Genomic DNA, 21,485 nt, shown 5'->3' on the forward strand with positions numbered 1-21,485 from the left:
AACATGGAATTGCACAAAAGACCAACACCGATTTGGGAGGCAACAACACATTTGAAGGACTTTGGAGAGGAAAGGGAGGTTGGCGATGGTTTCCAAGGACAGGGGGGGTGATGGTGGTTTTGAAAGGGAGAACAGTACCTGAGAAGAAGGAATCATTTACAGTGTCAGCTAGCATGGAGGTGGGGGTGTGGTGGCCAGTGATTAATGGAAATGGGGCTGAGCACAAGGGGTGGGTCGTGTCATAGAATCATAGAAATGTGGCACTTCAAGTGCATATCCAAGTACTTTTAAATGTGAGGAGGGTCTCTGCCTCTACCACCCTTTTCAGGTTGAGTTCCAGACCCCTGCCATTCTTTGGGTGAAGAAAAGTCTCCTCAAATCCCCTCTAAACCTCCAACCAATTACTTTAAATCTATACCCCCTGGTTATTGACCCTTCTGCTAAGAGAAATAGGTCCTTCCTATCCACTCTATCTAGGCCCCTCATAATTTTATACACCTCAATTAGGTCTCCTCTCAACTTCCTTGGTTTCAAAGAAAACAACCCCAGCCTATCCAATCTTTCCTTTAAAGGTAAAATTCCCCAGCCCAGGCAACACCCTCGTAAATCTCCTCTGCACCCCTTCTAGTGCAATCACTTCCTTCCTGTAATGTGGTGACCAGAACTGCACGCAGTACTCTAGCTGAGGCCTAACTAGTGTTTGATACAGTTTAAGCATAACCCCCCCCGCTCTTATATTCTATGCCTCGGCTAATAAAGGCAACTATCTCATATGCTTTCTTAACCACATTATCTACCTGTCCTGCTACCTTCAGGAATCTGTGGACATGCACTCCAAGGTCCCTCTGATCTTCTGCACTTCTGTGTCCTACCATTTATAGTGCATTCCCTTGCCTTGTTAGCCCTCCCCAAATGCATTACCTCTCTCACTTCTCCAGATTGAATTCTATTTGCCACTTTTCTGCCCACCTGACCAGTCCATTGATCTCTTCCTGCAGTCTGCAGCTTCCTTCTTCAACCACACTGCACATTTTTGTATCATCTGCAAACTTAATCATACTTCCTACATTCAAATCCAAATCATTGAGCTATATATACTGCAAAAAGCAGAGGACCCAGTACTGAGCCCTGTGGAACCCCACTGGAAACAGCCTTCCAGTCACAAAAGCACCCTTCGACCATTACCCTTTGTTTCCTCCCCCTGAGCCAATTTTGGATTCAACTTGCCACCTTGCTTTGGATCCCATGGGCTTTTACTTTTGTGACCAGTCTGCCATGTGGGACCTTATCAAAAGCCTTGCTGAAATCCATATACACTACATCAAATGCACTGCCCTCATCGACACTCCTTGTTACCACCTCAAAAAATTTCAATCATGTCCGACACACCCTTCCCATAACAAATCCATGCTGACTGTCCCTGATTAATCCATGTCTTTCTAAATGAAGATTTATCCTGTCCCTCAGAATTTTTTCCAATAATTTTCCCACCACCAAGGTTAGGCTGACTGGCCTGTAATTACTTGGTCTAGCCCTTTATCCATTTTTAAACAACGGTACCACATTAGCAGCCCTTCAGTCCTCTGGCACCACACCTGTAGCCAGAGAGGATTAGAAAATGATGGTCAGAGCCTCTAGTTCCTCTCTTACTTCACATGAACAGTCTGGGATACATTTCATCTGGGCCTGGGGATTTATCCACTTTCAAAGATACTAAACCCCTTAATACTTCCTCTTTCGTGTTTATTTCATCTAATATTTCACACTCCTCCTCGCTGATTGCAATGTCTGCATCGTCCCTCTTTTTTTTGTGAAAACGGATGCAAAGTATTCATTAAGAACCATACCCATGTCTTCCACTTCCACACAGGTTACCTTTTATGGTCCCTAATAGGCCCTACTCTTTCTTTAGTTATCCTCTTGCTCTTAATGTATTTATAAAACATCTTTGGGTTTTCCTTGATTTTGCTTGCCAATATTTTTTCATGCCCTCTTTGCTTTCCTAATTTCCTTTTTAATTTCACCCCTGTGCTTTCTATACTCCTCTTGGCTTTCTGCAATATTGAGACCTCCGTATCTGTCAAAAGCTTTCCTTTTTTTCTTTACCCTACCCTGTATGCCCCTTGACATCCCAGGGAGCTCTAGATTTGTTAACTCACCCTTTTTTCTTTAAAGGCACATACTTGCTCTGAACCCTTGCTCTCCTCCTTGAATGCCTCCCACTGCTCTGACACTGATTTACCTTCCAAGTTTCTGTCTCCAGTCCACTTTGGCTAAGTCACCTCTCAGTAAAGTAGTAAAATTAGCTTTTCCCTGATTGAGAACACTCATTCCTGGTTTGTCCTTTTCCATAACTACCCTAAATCTAACTGAATTATGATCACTAGCACCAATATGCTCTCCCACTGATGCCCTTTCCCACCTGCCCAGCTTCATTTCCTAAAACTAGGTCCAGAACTGCCCCCTCTTGTTGGGCTTGCTACATACTGACTAAAAAAAGTTCTCCTGAATGCATTTTAAGAATTTTGCACCCTTTATACCTTTCACACTAATTTTATCCCAGTTAATATTCGGGAAGTTGAAATTCCCTATTATTACTGCCCTATTTTTGCATGTCTCAGAAATTTGCCGACATATTTGCTCTTCTATCTCCCCCTGACTGTTTGGTGGTCTATAGTACACTCAGCAGTGTGATTGCCATTTTTTGTTTTTTAGTTCAACCTATATGGCTGCATTTGATGATTCTTCTAAGATATCCTCCCTCCCCACAGCTGCAATTGATTCTTAATCAATATTGTGACCCCCATCCTTTTTTTAATCCCCCTCTATCTCTTCTGAAAACACTAACCAGGATGTTGAGCTGCCATTCCTGCCCTTCTTTCAGCCATGTCTCAGTAATAGCTATAATATCATACTCCCACGTGTCTATCTGTGCCCTCAGCTCATCTGCTTTATTCCCTAGACTCCTTGCATTGAAGTATATACCATTTAGCACTGCCAAACTCCCTTGTTGTCTATTTTCTAGCCTTTGTTTCCTCTGCCTTCCAAACTCGCTTACTAATTTTCTGCCTTCCATTTCCAGATTTGCGCTTCTCCCTTCTGAATCTACTCTCCGGTTCCCATCCCCCTGCCAAGCTAGTTTAAACACTCCCCAACAGCACTAGCAAACCCTGCCGTGAGGATCTGGTTCTGTTGCGGTGCAACCCGTCTGGCTTGTACAGGTCCCACCTCCCCCAGAAATGGTCCCAATGCCTCAGGAATCTAAAGCCCTCCCTCTTGCACCATCTCCAGCCATGCATTCACCTGCTCTATCCTCTTGTTTCTGTACTCACTAGCACGTGGCACTGGGAGTAATCTGGAGATTACTACCTTTGAGGTCCTGCTTTTTGATCTCTTTCCTAGCTCCCTAAAATCTGCCTACAGGACCTCATCCCTCTTTCTACCTATGTCGTTGGTACTGATGTGGACCACGACCTCTGGCTGTTCACCCTCCCCCCCTCAATGTCCTGCAGCTGTTCAGTGATATCCTTGACCCTGGCACCAGGGAGGCAATATACCATCCTGGAGTCATGTCTGCGGCTGCAGAATCGCCTGTATCGAATTCCCTACCACTATTGCTCTTCCACTCTTCTTCCTCCCCACTTGTGCAGCTGAGCCACCCGTGGTGCCATGGACTTGGCTCTGGCTGCACTCCCCAGAGGAACCATCGCCCTCACCAGAAATGAATACTACTGGTTAGTGAGCGAGATGCACTTAAGGGACTCCACTACCTGCCTGGTCGTCCTCTTCTGTTTGGCGGTCACCCATTCCTTCTCTGCCTGCACACTCGAGCTGAGGGGTGACCACCTCCAGAAACGTGCCACCCATGTAACACTCAGCCTTGCGGATGCACTGCAGTGACTCCAGCCACCGCTCAAGCTGCAAAACCCGGAGCTTCAGCTGCTGTAGCTGGCGACACTTCCCACTCACGTGGTCGTCCAGGCCACGAAGTGTCCAGGACTTCCCACATGGCAGTGTGCATTCCACGGGACTGAGCTGCCCTGCCATGCCTTTACTTTATAGACTTAATTAAACACACTTACCAGCTACTCACCAATCCGCTCCTTCCCTTGCGCCAACGTCACTTTTTAATTCTGATGTCACTCTTTCAAATTCTGCCTTTGAGTTGCTCCTGCTCAGGTCTGCTGCCTCTGCTCTCGGGCCTTCCTCTGCCACACTCTTTATTTGCCCTGCCTCCGCTCTTGCTCCCACTCAGGTTCAGGTCCGCTGCCTTTGCTCTTGGGCCTCTTGTGGGCAAGGTGAGCTCGCAGAGCATGCGGGGAGATATGGGGAAAACTAGAGAAGGACATATGTTCAGGGCTAGGGTAGGGTCGGAAGCTTGGGGGAGATGGGGGTTTTGCTTGGTGGGCAAAAGTGAGTGTGACAGACAGCTGAGCAAATCGTTTCCATCTTGGTGACAAAGTTCACGAACTCCTTTCACTACTTTTAAAGGAGTGTGGGGTTGGGGAAGAGGGATTTAGAGATTGTTGGTAGTGGAGAAAAGCCAGAGATTATCAGTCAAAACTGCTAGTTACTCCAGTGTCAGCCTGGAGAACAAGGCCTAATGGTACTTGACGTGGTCCATCCAAATCTGGCAATAACGGCTAAACCAGTTGTGCGCATGAATTGTTCAAGATGTGTCCTGTGGATTTGTGTGAACATGGGAGCCATTGCCCTGTACTCATCGACTTGCAATATATCCTGGGTCCCCAACACCTTTTTAAATGTATAATGCTCATCCTAGTGTTTAAAGCCCTTCATGGCCTTGCCACTCCTCTCCTCCTCTCCTCTCCCGCGCGCGCGCCCCCCCCCCCCCCCCTTCTCTCCCCCGGGGGGCCCCCCCCTCCTCTCCCTCCTCTCCTCTCCCCCGGCCCCCCCCCCCCCTCTCCTCTCCCCCGGCCCCCCCCCCCCCCTCTCCTCTCCCCCACACCACCACCTCTTCCCCCGGACCCCCCCTCTCCTCTGCCCCCCCTCTCCTCTCCTCTGCCCCCCCTCTCCTCTCCTCTGCCCCCCCTCTCCTCTCCTCTGCCCCCCCTCTCCTCTCCTCTGCCCCCTCCTCTCCACTCCTCTGCCCCCCCCTCTCCTCTCCTCTCCTCTGCCCCCCCTCTCCTCTCCTCTGCCCCCCCCTCGACCATGCTTTGAAGTCTGTGGCCTTGTTTTCCTCCCCTCCTATTCTGATGGTTGTTTTCATGTTGCAATATCCCATTTGTTGCTTGCAATGGATAGCAATCATTAGCTTCAAACCTGTAACTTTTTCTCTTTTTTTTTCCCCCCCCTTGCTCAGTAGTCCAGTGTGTCTCCACCAATGTTCCTGCTAATTTATTTTCTCCTTGCCTGGGCCCTTTAAATTAGCTGCGCCATATCTTCCAGCAGCATCAGCTGGTGAGTGGCCTGCGCGGGACATCGCGATCGGTGTGCAGCCGCGCACCTTGGGGGAGCATTGCTCCTCACTGCTCCAGGTAACATCATATAACTCAGTACACACCAGGAATGTTTTTCTTCCATATGATTCAGTGGTACATTGTAATATATCCAAATTTGCTGATGATACAAAGCTGGGTGGGAATGTAAGTTGTGAGGAGGATGCAAGGAGGCTTCAAGGGGATATAGACAGGTTAAGTGAGTGGGCAAGAACACGGCAAATGGAAGATAATGTGGAGAAATGTGAAGTTATCCACTTTGGTTGGAAAAATAGAAAAACGGAGTATTTTTTAAATGGTGAGAGATTTGGAAATGTTGGTGTTCAGAGGGACCTGGGTGTCCTTGTACAAGAATCTCAAAGTTAACATGCAGGTACAGCAAGCAATTGGGAAATCAAATGGTATGTTGGTTTTTATTACAATAGGATTTGAGTAAAAGAGTAAAGATGTCTTGCTGCAATTCTATAGGGCCCTGGTGAGACCACACCTGGAGTATTGTGTAGTTTTGGTCTCCTTACTTAAGGAAGGATATACTTGCCATAGAGGGAGTGGAGGCTCAGTTGTTGAGTATATTCAGGTCAGAGATCGATAGATTTTTGAATATTAAGGGAATCAAGGGATATGGGGATAGTGCAGGAAAGTGGAGATGAGGTAGAAGATCAGCCATGATCGTATTGAATGGCGGAGCAGGCTCAAAGTGCCAAATGGCCTACTCCTGCTCCTATTTCTTATATTCTTACATGTACATTTACTCACTGAATTACATTTGCTTTGACAGATGAGACATTTTGAAAAGGGTTGTTTTTGCTTTTATTAAAAAAAATTGAATGAAAAATGTTAAAACTCTGCCATCCTTGTTCTCATGCATTACTGAATATTAATGCTGGGATTTTTCCATTTGTTTTAATGCTGAGCTTTTTTTCCTTTTTTTGTAGGGTGCATACCATCCATTCACTCACATTTATACATTGACTGATGTCCAAATAATTATTGAATATGCTCGAGAGAGAGGAATTCGGGTCATTCCAGAGTTTGACACTCCAGGGCACACACAGTCATGGAAAGGTGAGTGGATTATTGCCTAAATAACCAATTTATTGCCCTTTGGTGACTTTACTGTGTTTTAATTGACTGTAGGGAAAAACAAGCCTATTTTAACCCTTTTGAGCAATGCAGCTAAGGCTGCTGATGAGCATACTTGTCAGCAGCAGTACTTTGAGGACTTTTGCTTGACTAACTGATCTTTTTTTTGTTAAAAGCAAAAACTTAGATAAAGGTGAGTGAAAGCTTTTAAAGTTAAATAAGAATGAAAATTGGTTGATCACTATTCCTGGCAAGAAGGATGATGTGTTATTAATCAACCATAGTAATTCTCGACCCCAAAAGCTGTAGTTCAGTGCTACTGATGGGAGCCATGGCTCCCGATCCAGTGTCAGTGACAGACCTTCTGGCCAGGAGTGGCAGTGTAGCCCAGCTGTGGTACCCCAAAACTGACACTCTACAAGCCTGCCCCCTCACATTTTTCAAAACCATAGTAGTACATTTTTGTAATTTCTTTAAAAATGCAAGTAAATCTGCATAGAAAATGAAATTGAAGTCCAGTGCTGTGCAAAAAGCTGGGGTTGGTAAACTTTGCTAGTGGATTGTAGAATTATACATTTGGAACTAGGTGCCCATTCACCTTTTCTCTGGGCATTATTTAAATCGAAGTATAGGTAGAGTAAGTCTCCATGCTCTTACAGGGATGAGTGTCCTCCGCTAGGAGGACAGAAGAGAAACTGGTGCTCGCAATTAGAATAAAGTAGTTTTAAGTAGAGATCTGAAAGTTGTTCAAAATTGTGGCGGACTTTGATGAGGTATGTTGTGGGGTGGGTGGGAGACTATTTTCACTAGTTGAGTGGGAATTAAAAGGCAAATTTAAGATCAACCAGTGAGATTAGAATTTCTTTGTGGAGGATTACCAGAAATGGTGGTAGTGGCAGAATCTGTAATAGCTTTTATTAAAAGGGAATGGATGAATATTTGAGAAAATTAAAATAGTATATGGGAGGGACACCATAAAGGCAGGGGAATGAGCCAAGTGGAGTCTTTCAGTAGCTGGGCCAAATGTCTGCTGCCTCTGCTGTGAATTTTGCCTCCTTTTATAAAGGTGTAGGCCAACAGCCCAGACTAACGATATTTTAGCAACAATTGGCTGTCTTGTGCAAATATAGAACGGATGGTTGGTATGAGAAGTGCAAAGGTTTAATAGGAAGTGGTAATGTGTGTCAAGGAGGAAGAGGAAGGTTTTTTTGAGGTTGCAGCTGTAACATTGAGGCAAAGTGGAAGGGCCATTACTCTGCATCTAGCCATGCTGCCCTAACCTGAAAATGTTGGCGCTAACTGGATGGAAAAGTGATCTGTTGCTCAGCACAGTTCCTTTTGCTTTGAGCACACAAAAAAATCACTTTTAAAAATCCAGCATATATTAATAAAACTTAAATAATGTTCCTGTGTAACCCTTAATGAGTAGAATTTTTAAAAATTGGGAAAGAACTATAATTGCATAGTTAAGTGAACAGCGTAGTGCTGACCTTGTGTAACACAAACTTCTTCCCTTTTATCTTTTTATCTAGGTCAAAGCAACCTTCTTACTCCATGTTATAATGGTGCGAGGCTTACTGGAGTGTTTGGACCTATAAATCCCACTTTAAATACAACCTATGATTTTATGAATCAACTCTTTAAAGAGATCAGCTGGGTGTTTCCAGATGAGTACATCCATTTGGGAGGAGATGAAGTGAATTTTGAATGCTGGTATGTAAGCTTGTCAATTCCCTGAAATTTATACCTTGCTTTATTTATTAACCATCTCAATTGAAATATCTCGTCATTACTGCTACTTGGTTGAATAAATAACCTTACTAATCATGAGATGTCGGCTTTTTTTAATGCAGTCAAATGCCAAAACTGCAAAGCACAATGAGTGACCTTTTTCAGCAATACTACTGTACAGGTATTTGTTGAAGTATAGTCAAACAAGGTCAGGAAACATGCTCCTCAACTACAGCCTCTCCTGGAACTGATGAATCAGTATTTTTCCATGTTAATGCCATTTGGAGGAAGTTCTGAGGGAAGCAAGGGCACCGAATGTACTCTTGAGTAGGGAATTTCAGTGTCCCCTACCAAGAATGGCTTGGTAGTATTACCACTGACTGAGCTGGCGAAGTCCTGAAGAGTGTTGCTGCCAGACTGGGCCTGCCCCAGATGGCGAGGGAACCAACAAGTATCCTACTTGACCTTGTCCTTGCCAACCAATTTGTTGCAGACACATCTGTCAATGATGGCATTGGTCCAAGTGACCACTACATAGCCCTTGTGAAGTCTCTTCTCCACAGTGAGGACACTCTCCATGTAATGTCCCACTACTGCCATGCTAAGTGGGAAAGACTAAGGATAGATCTGGCAGCCCAAAACTGGGCATCCATGAAGTGCTGTGGGCCATCAGCAGCAACAGAATTGTATACCATCAAAAGCTGCAACTAAATGGGCTGACACATCCCTCACTCTGCCATCACAATCAACCCTAGTTCTTTGGGTGGTGGGTGTAGAAGGGATGCCAGAAGCATCACTAGTGCTACCTTTTGAATGACTTAACCCTAGTGAAGCTACTACCTGCATGCTAAATACAAAAGACATCCGGCTGTAGACAAAGCTAAGCAGGTCCACAAACATTCTGTAACCAGACCACATCCAGCTGCGAAAGGTGGAGGCTACCAAGGAACCAACAAGAGGGGGAGGCTCCATGAATGTGTCTATCCTCAACCAAGATGGAGCCCGAAGCTGAAGTGTTTGCAGATGTCATCAGTCAAAAGTGCTGTGAATAATGCTGCTCGGTCTCCTCCTATGGGTACCATCACTGGTGTCCATGCACTTCCAATCACTCGTGACAAGCAACTGAGTATACTAGGCACAGCAAAGGATATGCATCCTGACAACATCCCAGCTTTAGTGCTGAAGATCTATGCACCAGAACTAGCTGCTTATCCAAGCTGTTCTTGACTTTTTTAACAGCACTATTGTCACCAAGTTCCTTCATCAGCATCTCCATTAACCACCTTAACTGGACCAGTCACATCCATGCAAGGATACAAGAGCAGGGCAAAGGCTGGGTGCAATGATTGGAATGCCACCTGGCTCATCAAAGCCTCTGCACAATCGGCAAGGCTCCAGTCAGGAGTCTTTTCCCTGCAGCCTCTACTGCTGAACAGGTCAAGAGAAGCAGTATAATTCTGTGGAAGTAGGAAGCTGTATATACAGCTGCAGGTTGTGTACAAGTTAGGCTAGCCATAACTGGGTACATTGTTCAAATCTGCACGCTTGTTTCATGTATACCTAAACAAGTTGCATAAATATTGCAGTATTAGTGTACTTGATTTGTATTAAGCATGTATACTTGTTAAATGCCTTATGTGAAAATTATTGGCTAGAGCAAGGCTGTACTCCTTTTGACCCATTTTTATATTTTTCCTGTAGGAAATCCAATCCTAGCATTGTACAGTTCATGCAAAAGCAAGGCTTTGGTAGTGATTACAGAAAACTTGAATCTTTCTATGTCCAGAAGTAAGCATTTTTCTGCTTGATGAATTTAAATATAGTAACTTTGTCATTACACGTTACTTGTACACTAAATAATAATGTGAATCAATCTGGATGTTTTGTGCATTATATTAATAGATTGAACAAGCTATTGCTGCAATCCATGCAAAATATCTTTACCGTTTTACATAGAAGATAGGAGCAGGAGTAGGCCATTCGGCCCCTCGAGCCTGCTCCGCCATTCAATGCGATCATGGCTGATCATCCAATTTCAGTACCCGGTCCCTGCTTTCTCCCCATACCCCTTGATCCCTTTAGCCTTAAATATATCCAACTCCTTCTTGAATATATTTAATGAATTGGCCTCTACTGCCTTCTGTGGTAGAGAATTCCACAGGTTCACCACTCTAGGTGAAGAAATTCCTCCTCATTTCTGTCCTAAATGGCCTACCCCTTATCCTTAGACTGTGACCCCTGGTTCTGGACTCCCCAACCATCGGGAACATCCTTCCTGCATCTAGTCTGTCCAGTCCTGTCAGAATTTTATAAGTTTCAATAAGATCCCCCCTCATTCTTCACTCCAGCGAGTACAAGCCCAATCGTCCCAATCTCTCCTCGTACGTCATTCCTGCCATCCCATGTATCGGCCTGGTGAATCTTCGCTGAACTCCTTCCATGGTAAGAACATCCTTCCTCAGATAAGGCGACCAAAACTGCACACAATACTCAAGATGTGGTCTCACCAAGGCCCTGTACAACTGCAGCAAGACATCCTTGTTCCTGTACTCCAACCCTCTCACTACCATTTGCCGCTTTAACCGCCTGCTGCACCTGCATGCTTACCTTCAGCGACTGGTGCACGAGGACACACAGGTCTCGTTGCACTTCCCCTTCTCCCAATCTATTGCCATTCAGATAATCTGCCTTCCTGTTTTGCCACCAAAGTGGATAACCTCACATTTTTCCACATTGGGCAAAAGCATGGCAGATGCAATATAATCACCCAACCTATCCAAATCATCCTGGAGTTTCTCGGCATTCTCCTTGCAGCACACACGCCCACCCAGCTTTGAAGTTAATCATGTTTAATTGAGCCGTAGATATCAACTTCTACCCTGCAATAGCATTCCTGGTTATTTGGCACAAAGTTCAATTTGTATTTGAGGCCATCAAGCTTATTGTGCCTTTTGTTGGTCATGGTGGCTCTCTCAAACTCCCAATTTCCTGCTTTTTCCTCTGTACCCCTCTTGATGCTTTATACTTCCCAAGTACTTATCTCTCCTAAATGCCTCAATTAATTCTGCACATACCACATTCTCAAACTTTTTTCAGCTTTGCTTTTCACTAGCTTAGCTTGAATTCTAAGATTGTTCTTCTTTCCTCAACTAGAGGAAAGAGTCCACCCCATCTGCTCTTTCAATTCTCTTCATTATTTTAAATTCTTCAATCGGTTCACCCCTAACACCAATTTCCCCACCGCTTTTAAAACAAGCAGTTTTGGGTGTCTTACATTAGGAAAGATGTCAAGACCATGGGGGTGGGACAGGCAGGGCAGAAGAGATTCACTTAAGATATTAAGGTGACTAGCATTAGTTGAGGTTATAAATGTGAAAATCATAATGAAGGGAGAGGTTGAGTTTTTTTAAGATGGTTGTTGGGGATAAGCAATGCCATAGAGAGTGATGCAAGCAAAGATTTTAAAAGGAAGTGGATAAATGGGGGGGGGAACAAAATTTGATGGGCAGAGGAATGGGATTCATTGGCGAGTCAGCTCGGGTGGGATGGCAGCTTCCTGTGCTGTAAAATGCTGTGACTCTGGCTCATAGCTAAGTGCCTTCATCCCAGGTCTAGTTGATCATTGCTGGGCTATCTCCAAGGCCAGTAGATCCTTCGAGGTGTGATGCCCAAAACTGAACACTGTTCCAAATGTGGTTTCACCAGCACTCTGCATTGCAGTAGTGCCTCATTTCTTTTATGTTCTATACCTCTTGTGATGAATCCCAGAAACTCCATTTGCCGTATTGAAAGTGCAAGCTATTTTTAAAAAGATTTCTGTAGGTGGACACTTGGAATTATTTGGTTCATGTACAATTCCCTCCCCTGTTTCTGAAATGTAAAAGAATGTACCGTTCTGAAGACTTAATTTGAATTAATTATTGAATTGTGCCACACTTTAAGAGAATTGGTCCCAATTTGTTGCTAGTATCTCACTTTTTCATCTTGTTGACATGGGACAGGCATTTTGTTTTGCTCCCCCCTGAAGTTGTCTTCCGCTGACCATATGAATAGAAACAGCTGTGCGCAGCACTCGTTCACGTTTGACCCAATGGCCGCCTCCTGTGCAGTAAACTTCCATGGTTTTATGACTTCAGTGAAGTGGAATTTCATGTTTTATCATAAAGTGGGAATGGTAAAGCATAAAATAGTAAATGACAATAATCCAACATCAATATGTTAGCAAGTGGTTATGGTGCAATTCTTACTCTTGCTTCTTACCAAGGTTTTTACCTTGGTGGCGCTCCGTCATACTTTGTGGAGAAACTCTCATCAATGTGAGAATATTGGGACCTAATTTGCTGTAGCAGGGCATCTAACTGCATCTGCTGTTAGTTACACTTGCCCTTGCATGTTCAGATTTTTACATTTTTTGCATGGTAAGTTGCTGAAAGTGTGAGCTGATAACGGCATAGTGAGGGAAACCAAGCATCTGGAACCTGAGTGAACAGTTCAAGCCTTAACCAATCCGATTGAAGGACTGCGCAAGGACTGAGAATGAAGGGTGAATTCAATGTCGGATCCGGTTCAGAAAGAGGGGGGCGAGAAAGATTTGGGAAAGAAAGACAAAGGAAAAGTTTATTTAAAGTTACATATTAAATTTTACATTTTTAAATCTCCTACAATTAAAACCTGAAGGAATGAGATTCCACACTTGTAATAGTTAAGTGTCAGAGAGGTTGATTGGCAACAATTAACACATCACATGGTTAAAACTGTACTTCAACTGAACAAGACTTAACTTTTCTATGGCAAGTTTAGTTTGTATCTACTGCACAAATACAGCAACTTTGCACCATTTAATGCATTTCAATGTTGAGGCAGACTGATGCAAAGCAAAATACTGCAGATGCTGGAAATATGAAATGAAAACAGAAAAATGCTGGAAATACTCAGCCGGTCAGGCAGCATCTGTGGAGAGAGAAACAGTTAATGTTTCAGGTCGATGATGAAGGGTCATCAACCTGAAATGTTAACTCTGTTTCTCTCTCCACAGATGCTGCCTGACCTGAGTATTTCCAGCATTTTTCTGTTTTTATTTGAGGCAGACTGATGCTGTTTTCGCAAAGCTAACAGTGGCGCAACTGCGACTGCAACTTTTGGATATTTGAGTTTAACTGTGCATCTGCCCCTCGCCTGAAGTTGTTGTAGCATTTACATATAAATATAACAGCGAATGCTATTAGCCTCAGTTATTTTTGACAGCAAATTATGGCCCATTAAAATAATTTTGCCCTAACAGACCAAAAGCCACATGAAATGTGCTTTTTCCCAGCAGTGGCCTTGAACATAACTGGTTGCAATTCGAGTGTATTTAATGGGCAAAGTTGAGCAAATATTTCCTGCAATTGATGTTGTAGCTAGACACAAGCAACTGTGGGTAATTTTGTTGGATATACTGATCGTGTGCGCATTACTTGCAGAGTTCTGGATATTGTGACCTCCAATTTGAAGGGTTATATGGTCTGGCAAGAGGTCTTTGATAATGGCGTGAAGGTAAGTATACAGCCAACTCAGTCTGCATATATTTAAAAAAAATATACCTACTAAATGCAATATAGTTCTGGACTTTCCAGTAGTTAAAACAGCAGCATTGTACTAGTCTGATTAATTGAATATTAATTGTTAATGGTATAGTGTACTTGCACTTAAGGGAGCAGCTGTAGCTAGAATGTCAAATGTACAAACGGGTTTCATGTTCACTGGTATAGATTGGATTGAACATTGCATGTTTTTCCTATCTTATTAGGCTGCTATTGTTTTTTTTTAAGCTTCTGATTCTGCTAATCTCATGCGTAGTGTAGTGTGGCTTGTTTGTAGCTTTTTTTGCTATAAGGTTTCATGGTATTCATTTATTTAATTAAAGAAAAAAACTAAATACTTTTAATTTAAAAACAAACCATAAAACTAACATTTTGCAATAGTTTCCTCACCTACATTGCTTTTAGAGGTAACATGGTACTAGTGTAACAGATCTACCATGCTTGAGGACTCTTGAATTATAATGACCTATAATTTATATATGCAATTTGAATAAAGCAGTGTGATGCATTTTAAAATACCCTTTTTTAATATGCACCAATCAAATTTCATACAGATGCAGTTTTATTTTTCCCAATGTAGTAGTGACTGCTTCACTAGTTTGCATCAGCTATCCAAGAACATTAAAATATAGTTTAGATCTTATGGTGTTTAATCAGATGGGCTGTTCCAAATTTTGAATTTAAAAAAAAAAAAAAAAAAAAATTGCAGTTACTAAAGTCACAGGCTTTACCAAATGTAACTTTTTTCTGCTTTTAGCAGTTTTGAATATTTAATTTCAAAACATCCTTTTGGAAAAAGGAAAACAGGATCTGGATTGTAATTCAGTCTGGATAGGGCAGTCTCAATCCAAATCCCAGTGATACTCATCTGCAATATAGAACTGACTAATTATGCCACTTTGGGTAATCTTTCTCATCTAAATCAATGATGTCATTTAGCCCCACATTGGGTATAGTACATGAAATGTAGCAAAACAGAAAATGTGGAATTATTGGAGAATAGTGGTATATTAAAATAATTCTTTCTCAAATCTATATTCTATTTGTACCACAATCTCAAAATATTTGACTTCAGTTTTTGGTGCACATCGAGTTCACGTGTGACTTGCTAGTCACTGAGCACAAAATTTGTGAAATGAAATAGTGAGCAAGCACCTGCATTGCTACATAGCTGTTAATAGGCACAATATAATGCTGTTGGACTAGTGTGGACAGAGTTACTTCAAGTGGCCTGGCTATACCAGTAATAAAATAAAACTGGGCTTTGTATATATTGGCAAATCTAAATTTCAAAATTCATTGACTACCCTGATTTTCCTACTTCAGTTACTGTTTGAAAACTCAATTACGCTGCTAGATTATAGTCCTTGTTTAGGTGTTTTTCTCTTGCATTTTTTGCTATACTCTTGATGACCAGAGCCTCATAGATTTGAGATTAATATTATTTTCATACATTTAGAAAATATACATAATTAGGTATTGCAACCAGAATATTTTTGTAAAATATAGAATCACAAGGAATATAGAAAGTATATAACTGGGAGATTAAAAGTGCTAAAAGGAAATATGAAGAAAGCTAGCAGATAAAATAAAAAAGTTTGAGCATGTAAAAATAATTGGTAGGACCACTCAGTTGAAGGAGGAAGTCTAATTGTGGAGGATTAACGTATGGCATAGATTTTCACATTTTTGCATTTGTTTTCTGAAATGATGAACATGGGTTTACTAGAGGAGGATAAAGAACAATTGTTGGTGATAACTAACTAGAAATAAATTGGTTATATTAAGAGGATAAGTCACTGAACCCTGATGACCTGCCTCCTTGGCTCTTGGAAGAAATCAGAGGAGATGGTAGAGGTTCTGGGCACAATTTGTCAATCCAAGTATGCAAACTGCTATTGGACTGAAGGGTGGGTGATGTACAGTAAACTCTTTCGTATCTGGCACCTACGAGACTGGGATTGTGCCGGTTGATAAATTCTGGATCAGCGAGGTAGGCAATTTGTAACATTAAAAAAAAGTAAAAACCACTGGCTAACTCGGCCACCGTGGGAAACTCTGACTTGGGAAAAATGAGAAATGGATGGATTTGGCAAGATTACCAATTATCTATTTTGCCGGTTATTAAAGAATTCCGGATGATTAAGTGCCGTTTAAATGAGTTTACTGTAATACCTTTTGCAAGAAAAAAAAGATTAATCCGGTAACTAGACTATTAGTCAACATATGGGCAAACTCTTAAGCATTCGTAAATGTATGGATTAATCGAGGACCGTCAGCACACTTGTTAGAGACGAGCTCTGTTTCTTTAATTTAAGTTTTAGGGAAAAGTGACTAGGTAGATGAAGGGATTGCTGTGTAATAGAATACAGGAAACTTTGGTTTATCCGGAGGTTGTATGTCCGGAATACTCGATTTAACGGCAAAAATCAGGAGCTGTTTTTTTAGTTCTTCCATTTTTTTCCCCCCAGTCAGGCACTGCAAGGTCTGTAGCTATAGCAACAGCTTCAGCTAGAGACGCTTGCAGCTGCAGCCGACTCTTTTAGAAGCTGTTGCTAAGCAACAGTGTTTGTTGTCAGATACGGAGATGAAAACCTCTATGCTTCAACATTAACTTTGTATGTCTGGCAGTTTTGATAGATTGGCAACACGTCGGTGCCGGATATCACAGTTTCCTGTATATGGATTTTCAGAAGGCATTTGATAATGCTGATTAGCTGGTTAGAAAAATTCAGGTGTAGGTACAAGAGGAAATATAACAATATAGATTAAAAAGTTGGTTTGTAGTTACAGTAAATGGGTGTTACTTGTTTTGAGAACAGCTGGTAGTGGTGTGTGTGAGGGATCAGTGCCGGCTCCACTTGTTTGCATCTGTATGAATGATGCATACTTCAGTATATGGAATTTGCTAACCACAAGTAGGTTTGACAAACAAGAAGGACTGACTAAAAGATTTCATGAAAGAGGAATTAGTGAAACAGGTGGCAAATGCAATTTAATGTAGATAAGTGTGGGGTAATGTGTTTAGGAGGAGAAACACACAGTGGGAGTATATAGTCGATGGAAAGATACTACAGCGTGATGAATGGACATCCAAGGGTTCAAATACAACATTTCCTGAAAGTGAGTGCAGGTAGATCAAGCCATAACACCAAAAGTATTTGTTCTATAAATAAGGGCATAAGCGTAGAGTTTCTGGGTCTTTGCTAATTAACCCTCTCACTCCTAAGTTCCAAAAATTCAACTTGACCCGTATTGTTGACAGTAATATTATTCAGTGTAAGTGAGACTTGATGCATTACAACATCGGAGCGGTAGTTAAACAAGGCGCAGTCAAGATTTATATTACCCATTCATCACGCTGTAGTATTTTTCCATCGACTATATACTCACTGTTTCTCCTCCTAAACGCATTACCCCACACTTATCTACATTAAATTGCATTTGCCACCTGTTCCACTAATTTCTCTCATGAAATCTTTGTCAGTCCTTGTTTGTCAAACCTACTTGTGGTTAGCCCTGGGTAGAAGACCTCTCCACAGGTCAACCCTCGTCGCCCCTGGCCTCTAGGCTTGCTCGTGTGGGTCCTCTGCCAACCCGAATCCCTCCTCAGCTTGTCTGGTGTATGTTCCCAAGCTCCTTGCTGAATACCTGAAGGGCCCCCTTCTTATACCCTTACACTCATTCAAAACCAATCACTGGCCTATACCTCAAACCCAAAATTCAGTCATAAAGATGCCACATACACAGCACCTTGGTGTACGCAGGTTCTAGTCTTATGACACCCTTGCATCATCTGTTTTTGACCATCAAGACTCTTATCTGGGGTAGTTATGACAATACAAAAGGAACATGTCTCCATTGTAGAGATATGGATCCTTGCTGTTTGCTGCAAAAGGCCAATGTTTTTAACTCCCTGAAGATATAACATTCCAACACAGTGGCAGGCACACATGACCTTGCTTCCAAGGCTAGCTGTCTGCTGTCTTGTTCTGCCAGGGATGCATCTTTAATTTGGCCAAGCAAGGCCCAGCGACTGTTTCTTCCATTTTAAAATCTAACCAGGTCTACCCAGGGCATATTACACTAGTATTAAAAGCATGATTATTTAAGCACCGTTGTGCATTGGGTGTCAGTTACATAATACAAACTCGAACCTATAACTAATACTTATTTTATTTAGTCCAGGGTAGTTAGGGAAACTCTTGACATGAAGATTTCCCACTTTCTCAAATTACAAGAATAAAGAAATAAATTATTGAAAATATTGGTTAGGCCACAGGTGCAATTTTGGGTACCCCATTATAGAATATTAATGCTATAGAGACAATAATATCTACACTAACCACGATGCCGGGGATGGGGAAGCAATAGTTGAGAACAGACTTGAGATACTTGGACTGGATATCCACTGGAACAGAGAAGGCTTAGAGCAGATTTGAGGTTTTTAAAATTGAGAGGTTTTGATGAACAGTAAAGACTGTTTGGTCTGAGGGATCATCAACTTAAAATTGGAAAGATAAGGGAAAATTTCTTTCTGGCTTGTTGGAACGTGAAGTACTTCGCCACAGGAGTAACTGAGGCGGACACCATTGCAACCTTGAAGGGAAAATTGGATAAATATCTGAAGCATAGGAAAGGTATGAGGCAAGCAGGATTAGTTTAGAATTGCGCTAGCAAAGAGCCAGCGGCAAAACAATGGGTCAAATGGTCTCGCTGCTATAAACGTGCAGTTTTAATCCAACTTTATTTCTGTATTGCTGATTTTAATTTGGTTGCTTTTTATTGCAGGAGCTTCTGCAACAATCTCCTGCAGTTATGATTTCACGTAGCTTCTTTTCTGCCATGTTCAAAGTGGGACCTATTACTACGTATATCAAACTTGAAGTTACCCTAAACGAAATCAGTGGTCAATTTAACTGCCCTATGTATGATTTATAACTATACTGACGTGAAGTAAAATGTTAATGCAAATTTTAGATTAAGAAATCATAATTGGCTAATTTAGATATTCTACATTTAAATTTTAGGATGTCTCGTGTGTAACTGTACAGCAACACATCAAACACAAGGACTGGTCTCCTAAAATGGGATGAACACAATAGGTTTCTGTTTAACGCAGCTTGTACTGTAACTGCTTTGCTATTCAGCTTCCTGGATTTTAGATCAAATCAATGAACCGTATTTTGCGACCCCTACGGGTGCGTACGAGGTGACTACATGCCTGTAGGGGCCGCGCAAGTTCTGGGTTTAGGTATGCGAAGTGCATGTGCTAAAACCCAGAACTTGCAATCTGTCAAGAATCCTCTTGACAGATCCTCCACATCCCCAGGAGATGGGCCTCTGCAGGTGGAGAGTTGTGCTATTTGCCCAACTTCTGCCATTGAATGCCTGTGAAATTCTTACGCCTGGTAAAAGCAGGCGTAAAGCCTGCTTTTAAACCAGCATAAGAGTTTTTTTTAAATAGAAAAATAAAATGTTATCACTCATTTATACATTAAAAACCCTGTTTTTAGCCCTGTTAAAGCATAATTTTTTTTACAAATTAAATTTTTGTTTAATATTTAAATGGCATTTTAATTTTACATTTTTTTTTACTTCATGTGTTGTATTTTTTAAGTGATCTGAACTCCCATAAGCATGAATAGGGATTCCCTTTTATTGGTCAGGCCGGCCCATGTGATCCCAGGGGCGCTTGCGAACTGCACAAGCACCTGGGATACGTGGGCCTCTGCCCGCTCTTACCCGGAGAGACCCAGGATCACACGCCTTCGGATCCGGGCCACCAGGTAAATGTGTAGATATTTTACAGGTCGGAGGCATCCGCCTGCAGGAAGCCTCCGATCGCAAATGTTGGGCCAATATTTTCTGAATGCAATTTTCAATTGATAACCTTAAGTACAGAAAAATGGTGCCCTGAAATAAAGAATTCTGTTTTCAGTTTTGGTACACCTTATTTAGATGGAAATATCTTGCATGTTAATTATAATTAGCCTTAAAAATCTTAAATACAACTTTTTTGCAGATTAAGCCAGACACTATAGTTGAAGTGTGGATGGAAAGCAATGTGAAAGCAGAGCTATCTAAAGTAACACTAGCTGGGTTCACAACCATCCTGGCAGCGCCCTGGTACTTAGATTACATTTCCTATGGACAGGACTGGCAAAAGTACTATCGAGTTGAGCCTCTCCATTTCAATGGTTGGTTAATTTAATTATTAAAGTAAGGAATACTATAGCGTGTTGCCCTGCTTCCTAATTGCATTGATACTTGTGAATATATCTAAAATTCTTAGAATATTGGATGCTCATACTTGAGAGTTGCATCCTTACAATTTTTGAAATAAAAATGCACAATATGAAAAATAAATTGATCAGATATATTTAACCTACTTGGGCATCATTCAGTTAATACCATATTTCTTGCATTTTTCTTTTTATAATGCCTTTTATGCAATCATCTGTTGATTGCTTTAGCCCATCGTAAAAATCAGTTACCTCCTTCAGATTTTTGAATGATCAACATGAATCTGGTGCTTTCTGTATTAATGCATGCCAGGGAACCTGAATCCTCTGCACATGATCTCATCTACCTGTTCTGCTTAAAGGGTGAAACCTTGCTATTCTCCAATTGAGCAAATGCTGAGCTAATTCAATGCTTCACATATTTTAGATGGATGCTTTTTATTGCCCAATTGATTTAAACTTTTTATTGAGAAAATGTGTATTGCCTGCTGTTTGTTTGCATGTCTGACTTTTTTCTTACTAAAATGAAGGAATGTGAAGGGGGGGATTTTACACATGTTCTTGAATTTTTAGTGCGCATATCCTGACTTCCCTAGAGACCTCCATATTTCAATATTACAAGTTAGTCAGACTGTAATTGTGATGCTGGGTTTCTTGTCTCTCTGCACTGTTTTTGGTTTGTAGTTGAAGCCGGACACCATTATTCATGTGTGGAAAGGTGCCTACCAGACGCAAATGGCGGCTGTAACAGCTGCTAAGTTTCATGCTCTCCTGTCCTCTCCATGGTACATGAATGTCATTTCATATGGTCAAGACTGGCAGAAGATATACACAGTGGAACCATACAACTTCAATGGTGTGTTCATTGAGCTACAATTGATGCATGAACATCATCTATGCTGTTTCTACGCTAAGTAATGAGTGTTTTGACCAACTGTTGTTGAGCTTCATTTGTATTTTTAGCCACATGCCTTCATTGCGACAGTTTTTTGATGATGGTTAGGACATAATGTTTTGCCAGAAATAATGTTTGGGACAACCAACCACCCCTGTGAAAGGAAGTGAATAAATGGGGCCTAGGAGGAGGAGAGAAACGGTGCACTGAGATTCCGTGTCTAGTTCAGCTCAAATTCATTCTAGTCTTAATTTCATAGATATTCAACCCATCATGCCTGTGCTGGTTCTTTGAAAAAGCTATACAATTAGTCTGACTCCCCTGCTGTCTACCCATAGCCCTGCAAAGTTTTCCTTTTCAAGTGTATATATCCATTCCTACTCTTTCAGGCAGTGCATTCCAGATCACAACTCCCTACAAAACAACAAAAAATCATCTCTTCCCCTTTGGTACTTTTGCCAATTACCTTCAATCTGTTTCCTCTGGTTAC

General features: G+C 41.8%; 1 protein-coding gene across 2 annotated transcripts in view; it reads left to right on the forward strand.

The window, feature by feature from the left end:
- The window catches only part of hexb (hexosaminidase B (beta polypeptide)), an 85,842-nt gene that overhangs the window by 40,556 nt on the left and 23,801 nt on the right, over positions 1–21,485 (forward strand). For both annotated transcript variants that reach the window (XM_085990402.1, XM_085990398.1), the window contains 5 exons: positions 6,395–6,524; positions 8,075–8,255; positions 9,975–10,061; positions 13,736–13,808; positions 19,881–20,055. In XM_085990402.1, coding sequence (XP_085846528.1) covers positions 6,395–6,524; positions 8,075–8,255; positions 9,975–10,061; positions 13,736–13,808; positions 19,881–20,055 — 646 coding nt within the window. The remainder of the gene's footprint in view (positions 1–6,394; positions 6,525–8,074; positions 8,256–9,974; positions 10,062–13,735; positions 13,809–19,880; positions 20,056–21,485) is intronic.

This window comes from Somniosus microcephalus, chromosome 1, assembly GCF_052327205.1.
Source record: "Somniosus microcephalus isolate GS21.2 chromosome 1, FLI_Smic_1.0, whole genome shotgun sequence".
Taxonomy (NCBI): Eukaryota; Metazoa; Chordata; class Chondrichthyes; order Squaliformes; family Somniosidae; genus Somniosus; species Somniosus microcephalus.